The sequence below is a fragment of the Pipistrellus hanaki genome (genome assembly GCF_964339955.1).
Source record: "Pipistrellus hanaki genome assembly, chromosome: 1".
Taxonomy (NCBI): Eukaryota; Metazoa; Chordata; class Mammalia; order Chiroptera; family Vespertilionidae; genus Pipistrellus; species Pipistrellus hanaki.
The window spans coordinates 56342446-56359741 of NC_140503.1; the positions used below are offsets into that span (position 1 = coordinate 56342446).

Sequence of the window (17296 nt, forward strand, 5' to 3'; positions counted from 1 at the left end):
CATTTCAGAGAAAACTTGAAGAATTTCAGTAAAAATATTAGTTGTTGGTACAAAATGGTTATTTGACAATCAACCGTGAAGAAATCTCTGGTGTTGGCCCCCACTGAGCAATAAGTGGATCGGTGGGTCCAGATGGGGAGGACAGTGGCTTGAATGCTCAGTGGTACATACTGAGCAAATGTCCGTTGGTGGAGCTGTGAGTGGGGTTGTAACTTCTTCCACCTTAACTTTCTGGCAGTGAGGAAAGAAGCCTGGTCAAAGCGGAGGGTTTTATTGAGACGCGAGGAATAATTGTAGAGAGTTTTTAAAAGTGCTACAAAGGCGCAGCCCAGTAATCTACCTTAAGCCCTGGGCCTCCCTCACCAAAGAGGTGACGTTTAGTCCATTTCCCCCCATACTATGTGATTTGATATTTTTTTAGGGTTAACTTTATACACAACAAGAAGAATAGGAAAAAAACAAAAACAACTTTTCTCCTCATTTTGGACATGCAATTTTAGAAAAAAAGGTGGGATTTCCTTGTCAGAAGGGTCCACTGCTGAGATCCACTTATGGAACATCGGCCGGAGGCGAGCTTGATGGCGTGAGATGGCACAGGGAGCTAGCTACGTCTAGATGAGGTAGATGGTCTATGACCCACAGGAAGAAAACGATACAAATCTAAAAAGAAATTATTTTTAAAGTTTTCTCCTAGCCTGATTAGTTTACCACTGCAGTCTGATAAAGTTATTCTTTGCCTTTCAAAATAGTTACCATTACATGGGAAATGTATGCTGTCATCCCTTTGTTTTTTTTAATTTCTTAGGTCCATAATTTAGTAACATGGTTCCTTAGTACTTACACTGAAATGATTCTTACATATTAATATTGTCCATTTTAATGCCTTTCTTATTTTAATTTCTGTTCATTAAATGACAGATATCGATGAGTGCAGGGTTATCCATGACGTTTGCAAAAACGGGGAATGTGTCAATGACAGAGGATCATATCATTGCAATTGTAAAACCGGCTACACTCCCGACATCACTGGGACTGCCTGCGTAGGTAAGTATTCTATTTCTTCTGCTTTAGTAACTCCAGCTAAAATTGTAGATTGTGGCAATAAATAAATAAATAAAATCCTCAAACTAAAAAAAAATCTAAAAAGCCTGTGTAAACTCATAAGAAAACATAAGAGAAGGATCAAACACTTCACAGAGTTTACTTTTTCTTTTCTCAAAACCAAAGTTTTTCATTCAGCCTTGTGGGTATTGATATTTATGCATCTTTTAGGATAGGTAGTCACACTGTGTGTCTTTGATCATAGATCTGAACGAGTGCAACCAGGCTCCCAAACCCTGCAATTTCATCTGCAAAAACACAGAAGGGAGTTACCAGTGTTCGTGCCCAAAAGGCTACATTCTGCAGGATGATGGGAGGAGCTGCAAAGGTAAAGTAGAAGTCCCTTCACCCGCTCACCTGCCTCCGGGCACACGGTTGCCAGACAGACCCTCTCTACACACAAGAGGAGCTCCCCTGGTGTTAGAGCCTCTAGGGAGGCTCCCTGTGCGGGAGGGAAGGGAGATGGCAGAGGACCAGTGGCAGCAGCTATCCTCACTGCCTGCTCCCTGGGCATCCATGGGGCCCTTCCCTGAGAGTCTCAGAGGCACAGGACCAGTTCTACATAGCTGGGATGCTGAGGATTCCTAGTGGACTGCATCTGCTTTCTGTTTATTGCATCACTATGTAGTCAGACTGTTCAACAACTAAATAGCCTAGATCTCCAGCAGAGTCCTACCTCACACTAATCAGTGCCATGACCCAGAGGACACTGAACTAAGTAAGCACTTTGTCTAGGCTTTTGCTCTGCAAAAAGAGGGCCTGCAGGAGCTTATCTGAGGTGTAAATGTCACATTGAATTAAGAATTAGGCAATGCTTCAGCAACAATCCCTTATCAACTCAGGATTTTTGCAAAATTCTGTTGGAGTAAGCATACTCCTGGGAACAGCTTCCTCAACATTAAGGAATCCATATATTGAGTGAATAGCACTAGCAAGTCATTCTTAAGGATAATTTGGACAATGAGGGATTTGGAGAAGGTAGACTAGATGGCAGAACAAGAGTCATAGAGTATTCTTCCCTGAAGTCTTGAAAGAGAACGAGGGAAATAAGGAAGTTAAGTGGTGGGATGAAGTGGAAGTGGGGAGCAGAGGGAAGGAGGGAGAGAAGGAGGGAAGAAGGAAGGAAGGGGCCTGCATTCACAGTGATTTTTTTTTTTAATTAAAATTCTACTTATATTTGGAACCCACTCCCGATGTTATTTATAGCAATGGAGTTGAGAATGAACCTTAACTTTCTGGCAGTGAGGAAAGAAGCCTGGTCAAAGTGGAGGGTTTTATTGAGACATGAGGAAGAATCTAGGCAGTTTTTAAAAATGCTACCAGCTTATCGGAATGAGTATTTTTCTTTCCTTTTTCCCCCTTCCTTATTGCTCAGTTTTGTTTTATCCCAAGGAGGATCTCTAAACAAAAGGTCAGTTTTGTTTTGTTTGGTTTGGTTTGGTTGATCAACTCCTTTGAGCAGAATAAAAAACAGCAAAGAATCAAGTGAACAAATTTTCAGCCTCAACATTTCTTCTTATGTTTCAGCTTAAATAGATCTTTTCAACACTCTGGAAATTTTTTGAGAATCCCTAGTCTCTTGCCTCATTTAAAATTTATTTAAAATTTTGTAACTGATCTGAAATTTCTTGAAGAATTTTCCTCTCACCAAAGAGAATTGGGTTTTCCTTGGCTTCCCCCAAAGAGCTACATTTTTTAATCTAAATTGAGACCACGTTTTGTCTTTCAAACTCTTATCTCCTGGGTGATCCCAGCCATTTGCTTGGCTGTGTTCTGGCCCAGGCACACTTGAGTCAGAGAGATGGAAACTCAGAGCTTCCTCCTAGGGCAGCTTCTAGGTACGCCTGCTGTCAGCTCTACTCCAATGCCCTTCTTGCATTTTCTTGTAGATCTTGATGAGTGTGCAACGAAGCAGCACAACTGCCAGTTCCTGTGTGTTAACACCATTGGCAGCTTCGCTTGTAAATGTCCTCCTGGCTTTACCCAACACCACACTGCCTGCATTGGTAAGTGGGGAGGAAAAGGCTCTATGTGAGAGACAGCTATTCCTTTACATTCTTCTGTTGCTGGACTAAGAAGACAAAAACTTGGGAAAATATGGGAGTACCTATATGTGTGTATGTGCATGTGAACAAGCACATGTGAGCAGTTACAGGCCTTTTTGGGTCTTTTTTAAGTGAATCATCCATCTCTCTTCCTTTTAAATAACAGAAAGAGAGCTCCAGGGAATTCCTCACTCCCCTCTCTTCCCCCACCTTTACCTACCCTGTCTCTTACAGATAACAATGAGTGCAGCTCGGACATCAACCTGTGTGGGTCTAAGGGCATTTGCCAGAATACTCCTGGGAGCTTCACCTGTGAATGCCAGCGGGGATTCTCACTGGATCAGAGTGGCGCCAGCTGTGAAGGTGAGTAGGGTGCTCAGTACCATCCAGTTGGTGGATCCCTCTGAGGGGACTGTGTGACTGTCAACACCTTCATCATCGTCCTCTATGTGACATCACACATGAGCACCGGGGTGTTCAGAATGCATGTCGGGGACACCCACCTGAAGACAGGAAAGGTTCACCTGGTTTGCACAGGTCCCATACCTTAGCAATTCTATCTTTTGTTCTCATGCTTGATTGTGTCGATAACCCATGCTTTTCCTAGGTATCTCTGCCCAGTTATTAATTTCATTGAATAAGCAATTACTCAGTCAAGAAAAAATAACTAGATTCCTGAATTTTATTCATTAATTTTCTGGTCATTGGATTCAGAGTCATGAAAGGATCCGCCCAATGTGAATTAAACATATGAGGAAAGCCATTCTGATAACATATCATTAAAAGTTTAAACTATTTTTTTAGCACTTTACCTTTGTATTGACATTTTTTTTGGTTTCTAATTCTGATACAAGTAAGCAAATAGAAATAATTTACACAACTAACCCATTAAGTGTTTTGGATTAATTTCTTCATCATTTTCATTTGTAGACTTTACCAGGGATATATGAATATTTTTCTCCTTAAACTTAACAAACCTCCAGGGTAGATATTCTTAAAGTTTTGGGTGGTAGAACAATTTTTCAAAACAAAAACAGTTTTGGGGATAGTAAAGTTCAGCATAGGGAATATAGTTAATAACATTGTGATAACTACAATGGGTACTAGACTTATCGGAGTAATCACTTCATGAGTTGTATAAGTGTCTAATCACTGTACTATACAATATATAATATTGTATGTCAACTGTAATGGAAAACTAAATTTTTAAAAATATAGCTCAGAAAACAAACAAAAAACAACCACCGTGGAATAAGTTTTTAAAGGGTCAGATTTCCTTTGAAAATGGCTTTCACTTTAGCACACCTATAGATGTTGCTTCAGAGAATGCCTCTGAGACAAAAAGGAATGTGGCTTAACAGCGACCGCTCCTCCTTTTTCAGATGTGGACGAGTGTGAGGGAAACCACCGCTGCCAGCACGGCTGCCAGAACATCATCGGGGGCTACCGGTGCAGCTGCCCACAGGGCTACCTCCAGCACTACCAGTGGAACCAGTGTGTCGGCAAGTGCTTTTCTTTCTGAGCAAGAGGAATTGCTCTAAGCTCCTAAGAGTCGAAATGCTGCTTTCTCTCTGGAAACTTACTTTTGTCACGGAAGCAACAAATATTCATTTAAAACTGCCCTAAGCCGTGGCCAGTTTGGTTCAGTGTTTAGAGGGTTTGATTCCTGGTCAAGTGCCTGTACTTGGGTTGCAGGTTCAATCGCCGGTCCTGTTCAGGATGCATATCAGAAGCAACCAATTGTGGTGTCTTTCTCATATCAATGTTTTTCTCTTTCTTTCTTTCTCACATCAATACTTCTCTCTTTCTCCCTTTCCCTCCCTTCCACTCTCTTTCTAAAAATGGATGGGAAATATCCTCAGGTGATGATTAACAATAAATAAATAAATAAATCCTATATAATAAAAGCCTAATATACAAATTTACTGAAGAGCAGAATGACTGGTCGCTATGACGTACACTGACCACCAGGGGCAGAAGTTCAATGCAGGAGCTGCCCCCTGGTGGTCAGTGCTCTCCCACAAGGGAGCGCTGCTCAGCCAGAAGCCGGGCTCAAGGCTGGTGAGTGAAGCGGTGGTGGTGGGAGCCTCTCCCACCTCTGCGGCAGCACTAAGGACCCCTTGGGGGTTGTCTGCCTGTCAGCTTAGGCCTGCTCTCCATGGCAGGTGGACAACCCGGAGGGATTGGGAGAGGGCACAGGCCGGGCTCCCCCCTCCTATCTCCCCCCCCCCCCCAGTGTACAGATATCTTGAAATAAAATAAAACTGTCCTAACTTGGTTGAAACCAGAGGGAAGATATAACCTTCACAAAATAGCAAACTAAGAAAAAAAATAATTAGTATATATATATATATATATATATATATATATATATATGAATAAAATAATGGTAGAGGATACTTCAAGACATTTGAAAAGGAAAAAATTTAAGTCAGTTTATAGAATCCCAATATCCCCCTGCCCTTCTGTTGCCTTGCTAGCCTACTCTGCCCACACTTGACTTCTGTAAACATCAGGGGCTGACAAAATCCTACTTCTGACTAAAAAATATCAGCCAGCTAGAGGCCATTATGTTTTGGCCTGAAGATGAAAAAGGGGTTCCATTCAGCTCTGCACATCTTTGGGGCAGAGATCAAATAGCATACACAGCTATTTTTTCAGAATTGCTTTATTATTTTGAAAATTAAGAAGACCCAAAGGCTCTCTCATTAAATTGAAATTATGTCATTTTTTATTGCACAATGTCAGGGGAAAATAACTTTTTGTTGTTGTTAATCTTCACCCGAGGATATTTTTGCCATTGATTTTTAGAGAAAGTGGAAGCTAGGACAAGCCACCGGAAGGGAGGGAGGGAGGGGGTAAGAAACATAGATGTGAGAGAGACACAGCTATTGTTTGCCTCCTACACGCCGGGGATTGAACCTATAACCCAGGTACAGGCACTTGATTGGGGATCCAGCCTGAATCCCTTGGGTCCACGGGCCAGCACTGTAACCATTGAGCTACACAGGCCAGGGCTAACTCTTTAATGCACATCAGAGAATTCAAACATAGTGAATTTAGGTCCACCTAGCAGCCTGTGCTCTTTGATTTCCTGTTGAGGACCTGGAAGCCCAGGGAGGAGAGGGAAGTTGTCCTCACACAGGTTCTCTTGTGATATGTCTGAAGATAGAGCCCAAGGCCCTTAACTTTAAGCATCACAATCACTCCTGTTTTCACTGCAGAATCATCTGTGGCCTGTCCCAGCTGCCACACTCTAAGGGCGCAGCCCTCCTTAGCAAAGACAAGAGAATTCCTGGTCTTGTCTTTTGATAGGGAAGTGGGAGTAGCTGCTCCGCATTGCCATGCTTCACTTTACTTCACACACACATCATTCAGTGTGTTTTCATTTGTCAAAACTGTGTCTCTCTCATCTAGTTTGATTTCCTAGAAGCCACAGTCTTGCAGAAGTGAGTAGGATTGGTTAAAGTGACCCCCATGCCAGAGGAGTTTAGATCCACGTGTTGCTGACCAGCTTTATTATTTTAATAAAAATGCCTTCATTGTTATGGGCTCAGGGAGATCTTTGGTTTTAGTTACCAAATTCTGACACTTTCCACAGACTTTCAGAGTGAGCTTTATTGGATGTTGTCCTGGTTATGTAGATTCCTTGAATTAAATTAGACCGGGGGAGGGGGGGGAGGAGGGGCGGGGAGGATAAGAGAGGTGAGATCTACTACTCCTGAGCTTTTGCCTTCCTTTCTCTCCCTGCTCTCCCTTCCTTCAGTCCAGGGATAGTAGAGATGGCCAAGTCGTGCCCTAGTTGTCTGGGGATTCAATTTTGGACCATGAAGATCATATCCTGGCTGCAGTTATAGTTATACATTCATTAAGAAGCAAGAAGAGCACTGGTCAATGTGGCTTAGTTGGTAGAGCATCATCCCATGCACCAAAGGGTTGCCGGTTTGATTCCTGGCCAGGGTACATACCTGGAGTTGATCCCAGTCAGAGTGTGTGCAGGAGGCAATCAATTGCTGTTTCTCTCTCACATGGATGTTTCTCTCTGTGTGTGCCTTCCTCTCTCTCAAATCAATTTTTTAAAAACACATTTTTTAAAAAGGCAAAAATAGGTTTGGGAGTTTTTGATGCCCCAAAGATTCCGGTCCAAATGTGGCTCATAATTCTTGAGAATTATAGTTATCCAGAGTGAGGGTTGCCTTGGGTCAGAATGGCTTCCCCAGAGCCATGCAGAGCAGAGCAGATCTCTTAGACCAGCCCAGCCTTGAGGTCACTCTCAGAGGATGGATGGGTTTGGAACCAGCGGCCACTGGACTTCATTGTTTTCTGAGAAATATCCAACTTCCAGCCTGCGGTTGAAGTTGGCCCGTTTTGACCTAGAGAAAATGAGTACAAGAAAGCCCATCCTACATTTTGGGATTCTCCCAGTGGTTCTTCATGCCACAGCGAACACTACGCACACCAAAGGCTGAAAGCTTTTATTTTCGAGGACAGGGTGGGTAGGCCTCAATCTGCTTTTAACGAGTATTTTTTTGGAGACTCTAAGGCTGTTTCATATAAAATTAGAATTGTCCTTTTTTAATAAAAAGAACAAAACCCTCACCAATGTAAGAGCCAACAGAAAGAATAAAACAAAGATTTGGGAGTGTAGAAAAATTCCTTGTGGAGCCCTTTGCTCCAGGTGCATAAGGTGAAAAGGTCAGGAAAAGTGCAAAGTATGTTAAACAAATTGTGGTGTTTGTATATTGATAAAAAAAAAAAGGGGGGGGGGGGGTGAGTGTACTGAGTACTGTCAAGCTGTAAATACTGAACATTTGCCAACTTCTTATTTTAATTCGTGCTCCACTCTATCCCACCTCTCCAACCCCGATAAGCAAGTTTAATTTAAACTTTACTAGATTCTCTGGGAGGGAGAAATGTAAAATAAATAGGAAAGGATATGAAAGGGGAAGGGAGTTCTCAAATGAAACTGATGCTCAAAGTGCAAAAGGACTTTAGAGATGATCTAGTCTGACCTGATTCCTAATATACAAACCTTATTTCTACCTCCCTAGTCATCCGGGTTTGATGTAAATGCCACCTTGAAGGGCACTCACTTTCTCCCAACGTAGGCCAATCTCTATATAGAAAATATTAATTCTTAGAAATGTCTTTTTCATAGAGAATGAACTTTTCCTCCCTCTGACTTCTTCTTTTTTTAATTTCTTTTATTGATTTTTTTTTTTTTTTTTTTTTTTTTTTTTTTTTTTTTACAGAGAGGAAGGGAGAGGGAGAGAGAGTTAGAAACATCAATTAGAGAGAAACATCAGCTACCTCCTGCACACCCTAGGGATGTGCCCGCAACCAAGGTACATGCCCTTGATTGAAATTGAACCTGGGACCCTTGAGTCTGCAGGCGACACTCTATCCACTGAGCCAAACCAGTTAGGGCCCTCCCTTTAACTTCTAACCATTGCTCCTATTTCTGCATCTCAGGGAAAAACACACCATGACAGGTCTTTCCCCACATATACCTATGCCTTAGGGATTTTTATCAGTCACTAGAGCCCGGTGTACGGATTCGTGCACTGGTGGGGTCCCTCGGCCTGGCCTGCGGGGGATCAGGCCAATACTGGCTCTCTTACACCCTTCAAAGGATCCCAGATTGTGAGAGGGCATTTCTCTGTTGACTCACCCCAGAATCAGACTCCCTCCTCTCTAGTTCCGAATGCATCACCTGAGAACCCCAGCTGCCAAATCACCGCAGCTTGGCAGCTCCTGTGTTGAGCATCTGCCCCCTGGTGGTCATTGCATATCACAACTACCAGTTGGACAATCGAGTGGTTGGATGGTCACTTAGACTTTTATATAGAGAGAGAGAGATAGATGGTCCCAGCTGGAAACAAATGGCTGAGCCCTACCAAAAGCACAGGGCACAGGAGCCTGTCGATATCTATAAAGGTGAGCCTCCTGGGAATGAGAGCAGGTGGGAAGTCTGCAGACAGACATAGAGGGTCAAGGAAAAGGCATCTAGTCCAGAGATATTCTCTCCATCAAAGTAATCCCCTCGGTTCTTCATTCACTCTTTGGTGCCCATGTCTCCACTGGTCTCCATTGCGAATTTAACACCTCATCTCTAATTTAACATATGGGGAGAAGAACACAGACAGTGGCATATTTCATTATTTCTGTTCTAGGAATCTTGGAGCTTAAGTGACCTTAGGTGAGTGATTGAGAGTCCTTGGATAGTAAGGACCCTCAAACAGACTCAAAGGTAGGCACTGAGTCATTGCAGGCAGCCCAGTGCCTGGCTTTCTTCTTATGTATCGACTCCCTCTCACAGGAGAGACAGAGAGAAGGAGGCAGAGAGGAAAATAAGGGAGATAGGTAAGGAGAGAAGGAGGTAGGAAATAAGGACGGACAGAAATATGAATATTATGTATATATGTAAGCATGCTGCCCCCAGTATTTTTACCCATCTGTTTTCCTAGATTGAAAAACAGATATTTTCTTAGAAACAATATTTTTCTTTAAAAATGAATGAAAAGACATTTCTAAGAATTGTGTTTTCTACATGAACCAAGTAAGGCAAAAGTCATTGAAGGAGAAAGGATGTATGACTTTAGATGGAGGTGAGCCTCTGGAGAAACATTGTGGCATAAAAGGAAGTAGGTGGCTGCTGCAGTCAGACAGACCTGGGTGCTGGCCCTGCCCACCACGGCTTTGTGAGCCTCACTCTCTTCATCAACAGGGATTATAGTACCTCCTTCCCATGATGGTTAGGAAGGTGGAGTAAATGAACGTGAAGCACCTCATCTCCCATATGTCATGCAGCTGGCATCCAATAAGCGCCAATTACCTTCTCCCTCCTCCCTTTTATTGGAAGTATTTGCTAAGTGAGGAGAAGGCCAGTCTACCTGCATTAAAATGGACATCCGCCTAACCATGAGCTGTCCCAATTAACAACTGTCTTGCCAGCATGCTTCCAACCTCCTCTTCAGAGGCAGGACTACAAAAATATACTGGAGGTTTCCAAAAAAAGTATAAATTAGAAATAATGAGAAATTTTAGGTTTTCTCCCTCCCTGTTGACTTAAGTTAGATTTCCTCCCTGCTTATTACTATCAGACTTGGCAGGTCCCTGTGGGCAGCCAGTCTGCACCATCTGTCTCTCTTGTGGGTTTTCCAGAATTATTGCTCAAGAAGTTTGCACGCATCTCTTCCAGCCGTACTCAGTGTTAGACGCGGCCCAGACTTTCGGGTGGGAGTCTGGTTTGGATAAGGGGGACCCATTCAGAGATGGGAGCGGACATACCAGAAGGTACTATTCATCCCCAGCACAAGCACTGGGGGTGGGAGGAGCTTTTGTAGATTTTTGAAAAGGAAGGCCAGGGAGGGCAGACAGGTGTCAGCCCTTGCCAGCCCTGTACATCCTGAAAAAAGGAGATGGAAAAGCAACCTCCAGAAATGCGCTCGGTCTTTGCGTTAGAGGCAGTCATGCTGTTGCACAGAGAAGCGCGTGGTTCCTTCCCTCTCACCCTCAATCCTGAACCTTAGCTATGAACCAGCCTCCTGGGGGGCTCACGAACATACTACTGTAGGCTTCCCGTGAACATTAGAGTCTGTCTGTCCTCAGAATGCCGTGCTCTATTGCCCTCCACCCGGTGCATTTGACCTTGTCGAACACATTTGTTCGCCATATGGCAAAAGCCCACCTCCATTTTCATATCTTTCTCCTGTTTTCCTTCTCTCATCCCAGACACCTCCACCTGCTTCAGCTTCCTGAGAGCCTGGCCGAGGGCCAGCTGGCCAGCAGCCAGGGACTTGACCCAGACTCCTCGATAGAAACCTCTGGCCCATGTCACCTAAGCCTTGCCTTCTGCTTCTTCCTGCAGATGAAAACGAATGCCTCAGCGCTCACATCTGCGGAGGAGCCTCCTGTCACAACACCCTGGGAAGCTACAAGTGCATGTGTCCCACCGGCTTCCAGTACGAGCAGTTCAGTGGAGGGTGCCAGGACATCAACGAATGTGGCTCCTCCCAGGCCCCCTGCAGCTACGGCTGCTCCAACACCGAGGGCGGCTACCTGTGCGGCTGCCCACCAGGCTACTTCCGGATCGGCCAGGGGTGAGCACCGCTACTTGCCATCCTGGTTGGAGGCTCTCTCACTGATTCAGCATATTTCACTGTTCTCGGAGAGCAGAGTTATACATTTTATAACCCTGGAGTTAATTCTAGTTAGCTCCATAGAGGAGGTTGTAGGTTATATTTTTTGAAAGGGGGCATCTACAGTTCTGACAATGTATAGAAATCGAACAAAAGAGTCTGTCTCATTCTCCATCTGGATCTACACATCTTGTGGGAAAGTGATTCATTTCTCAGGAAATACGGGGGCTGACCCGTGACAAAGCCGGGCTCACGTAGCACACTGTTGATTCCCTCTCTTCTTGGACAAGTAGCATTCTGTCTTAACTTAAAATGCCATCTTGCCCAGTGCCTAGTAGGATAAATCCAAAAGATACATTTTGCGTGGTTTTAAAGTATATTTCACATTTTAGACTTAAATTTACATTAAAATGACCAAAAAGAGTATTAAAATGAGAGTTAAAATAGTTATTACATTTTCCAGGTAAAATATTTCACTGCATTGTATGTATGTGAGTTGGGACAGGGAAGACCTCTTTTTGTTTTACTCAGTGCTTTAAATTGGGCGGCAAGTTTTCAAAGGTTAGGTCCTTTTCCCTGCCAAGTTCATCTAGACTTGGACATCTGTCGAGTTTTGGCTATCCTGTGAAGGATCTCAAGTTTTAATTGTTTAATTGGGAACACACAGACATTAAATGTGCAAACACTCATAATGCCTTTGCACACACACATATACACCCCACACACAAAATTAGTTACATGTTTCCCAACATACACATCCATGTATTTGTCAAATTATTAACATAGTGGCCTTGGATTTCTTGACACACATGGCAAGCAGTTCATTTTGGGTCTGTGTAGACTTGAAGGCAAAAGAATGCTTGATGGGAAGCACGCAGAATGCCAGCCATGGGATACAAATTCCCAGATGTCTATGTCAGCTCTCAGGAAACTCATTCTTTTTAAATTTAATGCCAGAGCCATTGTCCCAGCAAAAAAAATGTGAGACTTCACACTGGCTTCTGGCCACTGGGGTTTTATAGTCACACTTCTTGAAAGTGGTGTTCCAGGAAAATGAGAATCCTGGGAAAGAGTCCTGAGAAAGGAACCAAAGTCTGCAAATTTGGGGTTTGCCTGTCCATAATGGAATCATTATGTAAATGTATACGTGTGTGTGTGTGTGTGTGTGTGTGTGTGCGCGCACGCACACACACACACAATGAGCATTTATAATTTCATTCATTGTTATTGTTTCTACACATTTCATGTTGCAAGATAAAGAAAGAAGAAAAGGAAATGTATTGGGCTCTGGCAGCATTGCAAAAAAAAAAATGGTAGGAATCTGTATATTGAGTCTTACTGATAGAGAGAGAGAGAGAGAGAGAGAGAGAGAGAGAGAGATATTGATTTGTTGTTCTACTTATTTATGCATTCACTGGTTGATTCTTGTATGTGCCCTGACCAGGGATTGAACCTGCAACCTTGGCGTATTGGGATGGCGCTCTAACCAACTGAGCTGCCCGGCCAAGGCCTATATTGAATAACAGCATAAAAGAAGATGGGTTATAAATAGTAGGCCAGCTAATACAGAAAAAGAGATAACTGATGTATGGTCCACATTTTGACCCATTATACCCATTTATATATAGTTTTGGCTTCTCTATGAATCACTTAAGGGATAAGACCAGGCCCCCCAGAATAAAGATTCTTGTTGAGTCATTCAGATATTTCAACACATTTTGAAAGAGGAGCCTACTAACTACATTCCAAGTGGCCTATGAAATAGTAAGCAGAATAAGAAAACAAGGTACTTGTGAAACATGCAGGCCTCTGTCCATAATTTGGCTTTGATAACTCAAAGGCAAAGAAAAACAGCTGAACCAGTTCTCTCTTGGGCAATGGCTTTGTTTGTCCAGCCTCACATGAGTCAGAGCCAATGGCCCCGGTGGTTTTGAATGACTTGAAACAATTTCCCACAGTTGAGCAAGCTCTGATCCATGGGTTTTATATGTTGCCTATCTTCCCAATTTATTTCTAAGTCAGCCTCAAGTATCACCTAGCAGGGGTATTCAAACTACGGCCCGCAGGCCACATGCGGCCCGCAGAGGAGTCTGATCCGGCCCGCCAGGTTTTTTGGGCAGTGAGCGCAGCCGAGGTGTTACAGTAGGAATTAGTAGTTCGTATAGTCCGGCCCTCCAGCTCTCTGAGGGACCGTGATCTGGCCCCCACTTTAAAAAGTTTGAGGACCCCTGATAGAGCTTTCTCCCTACCTTCAGTAGCTTCAGCCAGAGTAAGAGATCAGGTAATAGGAGAGATTGCCAAGAAGCTGGAGCTAGGAAGGGTGGTGATGGTGGTGGTGATGGTACCCGTAAGTTGGGAAGAGGGCAAAGAACTGAATAGTGATGTCTTACACTTTTCTCCATGGAACCCATTTCATAAAAAGAAGACTTATTTAACCTCCTCATTGCATGGTCTTTCCAAGACAGGAGGAAAACAACACTGCATGTCCCTTCCCCGTGTATAAATACAGCAAATCACCGGCCACATCAGGCTTGGGGAACAAAGGGGCAAATCAATATTCAAAATAAAGCCCCTAGAGAATGGAGAAAAATCAATAAACTAAGCAGCTGGGAGTAAGAGCTCAACCACAGAGCACTTCGGTCTGGTTCTCAGAACCGTCCAGTCACCCAATGGACATGTAATTAAGGGCTGAACGTCGCCAGGTTTCACCAGAATTCTCATATCACCTCCCTGTGACCCACTTCTCATGACAAATGTCTGTGCTCCCTTCCCATTCTCCCACAGGCACTGTGTTTCTGGAATGGGCATGGGCCGAGGAGCCCCAGAGCCACCTGCCAGCGGAGAAATGGATGACAATTCCCTCTCCCCAGAGGCCTGCTACGAGTGTAAGATCAACGGCTACCCGAAACGGGGCAGGAAGCGGAGAAGCGCCAATGAGACAGATGCCTCCCACGTCGAGGTAGGTACAGCGTGGTGGCTCCTGATGTCTCCTATTGCAGAAGGGCCTTCCAGATTCCTGTGGTTTCCTCTGAGGATGCTCCAAAGTGAGCAAAGGCTCCCTGGGGGGGAAAATCCAGACATTCCCTGAGCTCTAGGCTGCATTTTACAAGAGTCTGTGGGGCTCTCTCTGGACTTTCTTGCTGCTTGTAGGGAGTGGCCCTTCGAAGGCTTCCACATACTTGCTCATTTCCTCTGTCTCGACAAAAAAGAAAGTCCAGCACCCACCCAAAGTCTGCTGAAAGGACTAGGTCTGAACTGGGACAGCCAGTGGGCAGAATAGTGAAGTGACATAGTGCTTCCTACCCCGGGACGCCAAGTTCTGAAGCGAGAGGCTGCTCTTTTGAGAAGAGCCATGTGGAGTGTGAGGGAACTTGGATTCTGGACAAGAACAACACGGAGCTCAGGCAGCCTGGTTTTCTTTGCCTACGGCTGCTGCAGCCTTTCAGTCAACTCAGAAGTGCACAGATACTCACCCAGACCTCTGGCTCCGGGCCCTGAGAATCTAGCACATCTGGTCCCAGAGAGGCAAGCAGGAAGCCAGGTGCAAATCATTGAATATTAGCAGATCATCAGAGTCAGGAAGTAGGTTGATAGGTGTGTCCTTCGGAGGGAACAGTTTTGCCTCTGTGAACAAAATTGAAATAGACTGGTTCTTTCTTAAGCGTCGGTGCTGTAATGCATCTGCTGTGGTTTAGGAAATGAGATAATCTTTAGAAAGAAAACCATCTATTAAGACAGTGGTTCTCAGATTTGAGGGTGCATCTGAATTATCTCGAAGGCTTGATAAAATGGATTTCTAGGAGACACCCCCAGGGCTTCTGGTTCACCCTAGGGTGGCACCGAGAATTGGCATTTCTAACAGATTCCCAGGTGATGCTCAGGCTGCTGGTCCAGGGACCACACCTGGAGACCCACCACATTAAAAGCCCTCCAAATACAAGTGGTTTCCAACTGACCTTCTTCTTGACATAAGTTTTGTATTTTTTTATATTATAACCATGTGGGAACTTAACACCTCTGTGGTTTTAAAAATGTGTTTTATGAACATGCTTTTTCAATATGGCTTATACAACCTGAGGAGAAAGTTGTATCCGTGTGAGAATCACGTTACCTTTCCTGTAGAGTGGGACACAAGTGCCTTATCTACAGTGTATGTAACACACTGCATGTGTCTTTTCAGGATCAGCTGGAGAAAGAAGCCAATGTGAGTCTTGCAAGTTGGGACGCTGAGAAGATGGCCATGTTCGCTTTCAATATCTCCCACGTCAGCAACAAGGTCCGAATCCTGGAACTTCTTCCCGCTCTTACAACTCTAACGAATCACAACAGATACTTGATTGAATCTGGAAATGAAAATGGCTTCTTTAAAATCAACCAAAAGCAAGGGATCAGCTACCTCCACTTCACGAAGAAGAAGCCAGTGGCTGGAACCTATTCATTACAAATCAGCAGCACTCCACTTTATAAGAAGAAAGAACTGAACCAGCTAGAAGACAAATATGACAAAGACTACCTCAGTGGTGAACTGGGTGATAATCTGAAGATGAAAATTCAGATTTTGCTTCATTAATTCACCATCCAGAGACCCAATAATGAAAAACCAAAGATAGATAGGTAGAACTGAATTTACCCCCCCATCAGAATTTTATATCATAGGTACAATCTTTCACTACATCAATTTCCATAAATAAGCACTATTCTTGTATTACCAAAGCAAAGGTACAGGAGACTACCCTAGTTCAAAACAACCACTTTCTCAGGCTTCTCATGTGTGTAGCTAAGCTACCTTGACATGTGTGTTGATTCTTGAAAACTGGGATGTGTATTTCTACTGGGGGCTGGCCATCCACGCTCATGTGCCATCCTTCCAGCAGACATACAGGAATGTGCTTTCAATCGTTGGACTTCTTTTTTCCCCCCAGATTTTAAAACTTTGCTTCTCCAAATAAAAGTACTAGGTTGGCCATTTCTAATATCTACTTGGTGCTAGTAAATTCTCAAACTAGATTCGTAAATGCACTGTACTATCTACACAACTTAGAAACCAAATTCCAAGTATTCAGCTCCAGTACTTCATTCATTTCAACCAACCAAAGTTAGTTCAGTAGCTTCTCTCAGTTATGAGTATAATACATTACATGTAAATTAAGTGTGTGTATACTGTAATCGTGCTATTTTTATCATTGAAACATTTATAAACTAGAATAATAATACCCTTCATGGGAGGGTTTGTAATGGTGCTTATTAAGACCAAAGACTTGTTAAATGTGTACACCATGTGGTATTGAGATTCTGTGACTGGCCCGCACGTGCACGGAGGTCTGGGAGGACCAAGAGACAGCCTCAGCCGCCAGAACGTCACCAGTGCATCCTTCATCACACCTGTGCCGTCTGCCAAGATGACCCCCGGTCATTCATGTCCGCAAGGGGTCCATGTCATAAATGTCACAATAAAACAGTCTCTTCTTTTTTTTTAGTGTACCCCTTGATTTCGTGTTCTTGCATGGATGTGGGATTGGAGGGGCCATTCTGGAGGCTAAATAAAGTCTCCTGAATTTGAATTATCCTGGGTCTGTTACTTACGGCTTCTAAAGGTGCCAAATGTATAACCATTGTAAGCAGACTTAACATATTTGAGTCTGAGTCTCTTGGTTCATAATTCACTAAAGACCGCAGCATTATTTCTTACCAGTGAGAGATTTAGGTTGGAGCATCATTTCTAAAGCATGACCTAATTAATCCGGTGACTTTTCAACTACTAGATTTAAGTGCTTTAAAAATCTCAAGTTTAGTCATTGTCTTAGAGCACATGCATTTCATTACAAAAGATTTATCCTGCCCCCTTTCCTCAAATATATACACAGTGTTGGCAAGCCTTCGGTGTTCCATCCCTCTTTTCCCCCTAAACATCTGTTGTTAGTCAGTGCTAGTCTAATTTCAAAGGGGTAATTCCAAATCGAATCCAATTGAAGGCTATTAATCTTGTTTTCTGAATGTCATAATTTGAAA

At 43.6% G+C, this 17296-nt stretch overlaps 1 protein-coding gene across 1 annotated transcript in view; it reads left to right on the top strand.

The window, feature by feature from the left end:
- Window positions 1-16768, top strand: part of FBN1 (fibrillin 1) — a 230424-nt gene extending 213656 nt beyond the window's left edge. The window contains exons 59-66 of the mRNA XM_084898386.1: window positions 919-1044; window positions 1307-1429; window positions 2991-3107; window positions 3381-3509; window positions 4529-4648; window positions 11017-11248; window positions 14072-14246; window positions 15468-16768. Coding sequence (XP_084754512.1) covers window positions 919-1044; window positions 1307-1429; window positions 2991-3107; window positions 3381-3509; window positions 4529-4648; window positions 11017-11248; window positions 14072-14246; window positions 15468-15857 — 1412 coding nt within the window. The 3' untranslated portion in view covers window positions 15858-16768. The remainder of the gene's footprint in view (window positions 1-918; window positions 1045-1306; window positions 1430-2990; window positions 3108-3380; window positions 3510-4528; window positions 4649-11016; window positions 11249-14071; window positions 14247-15467) is intronic.
- The last annotated feature ends 528 nt before the right edge of the window (window positions 16769-17296 follow it).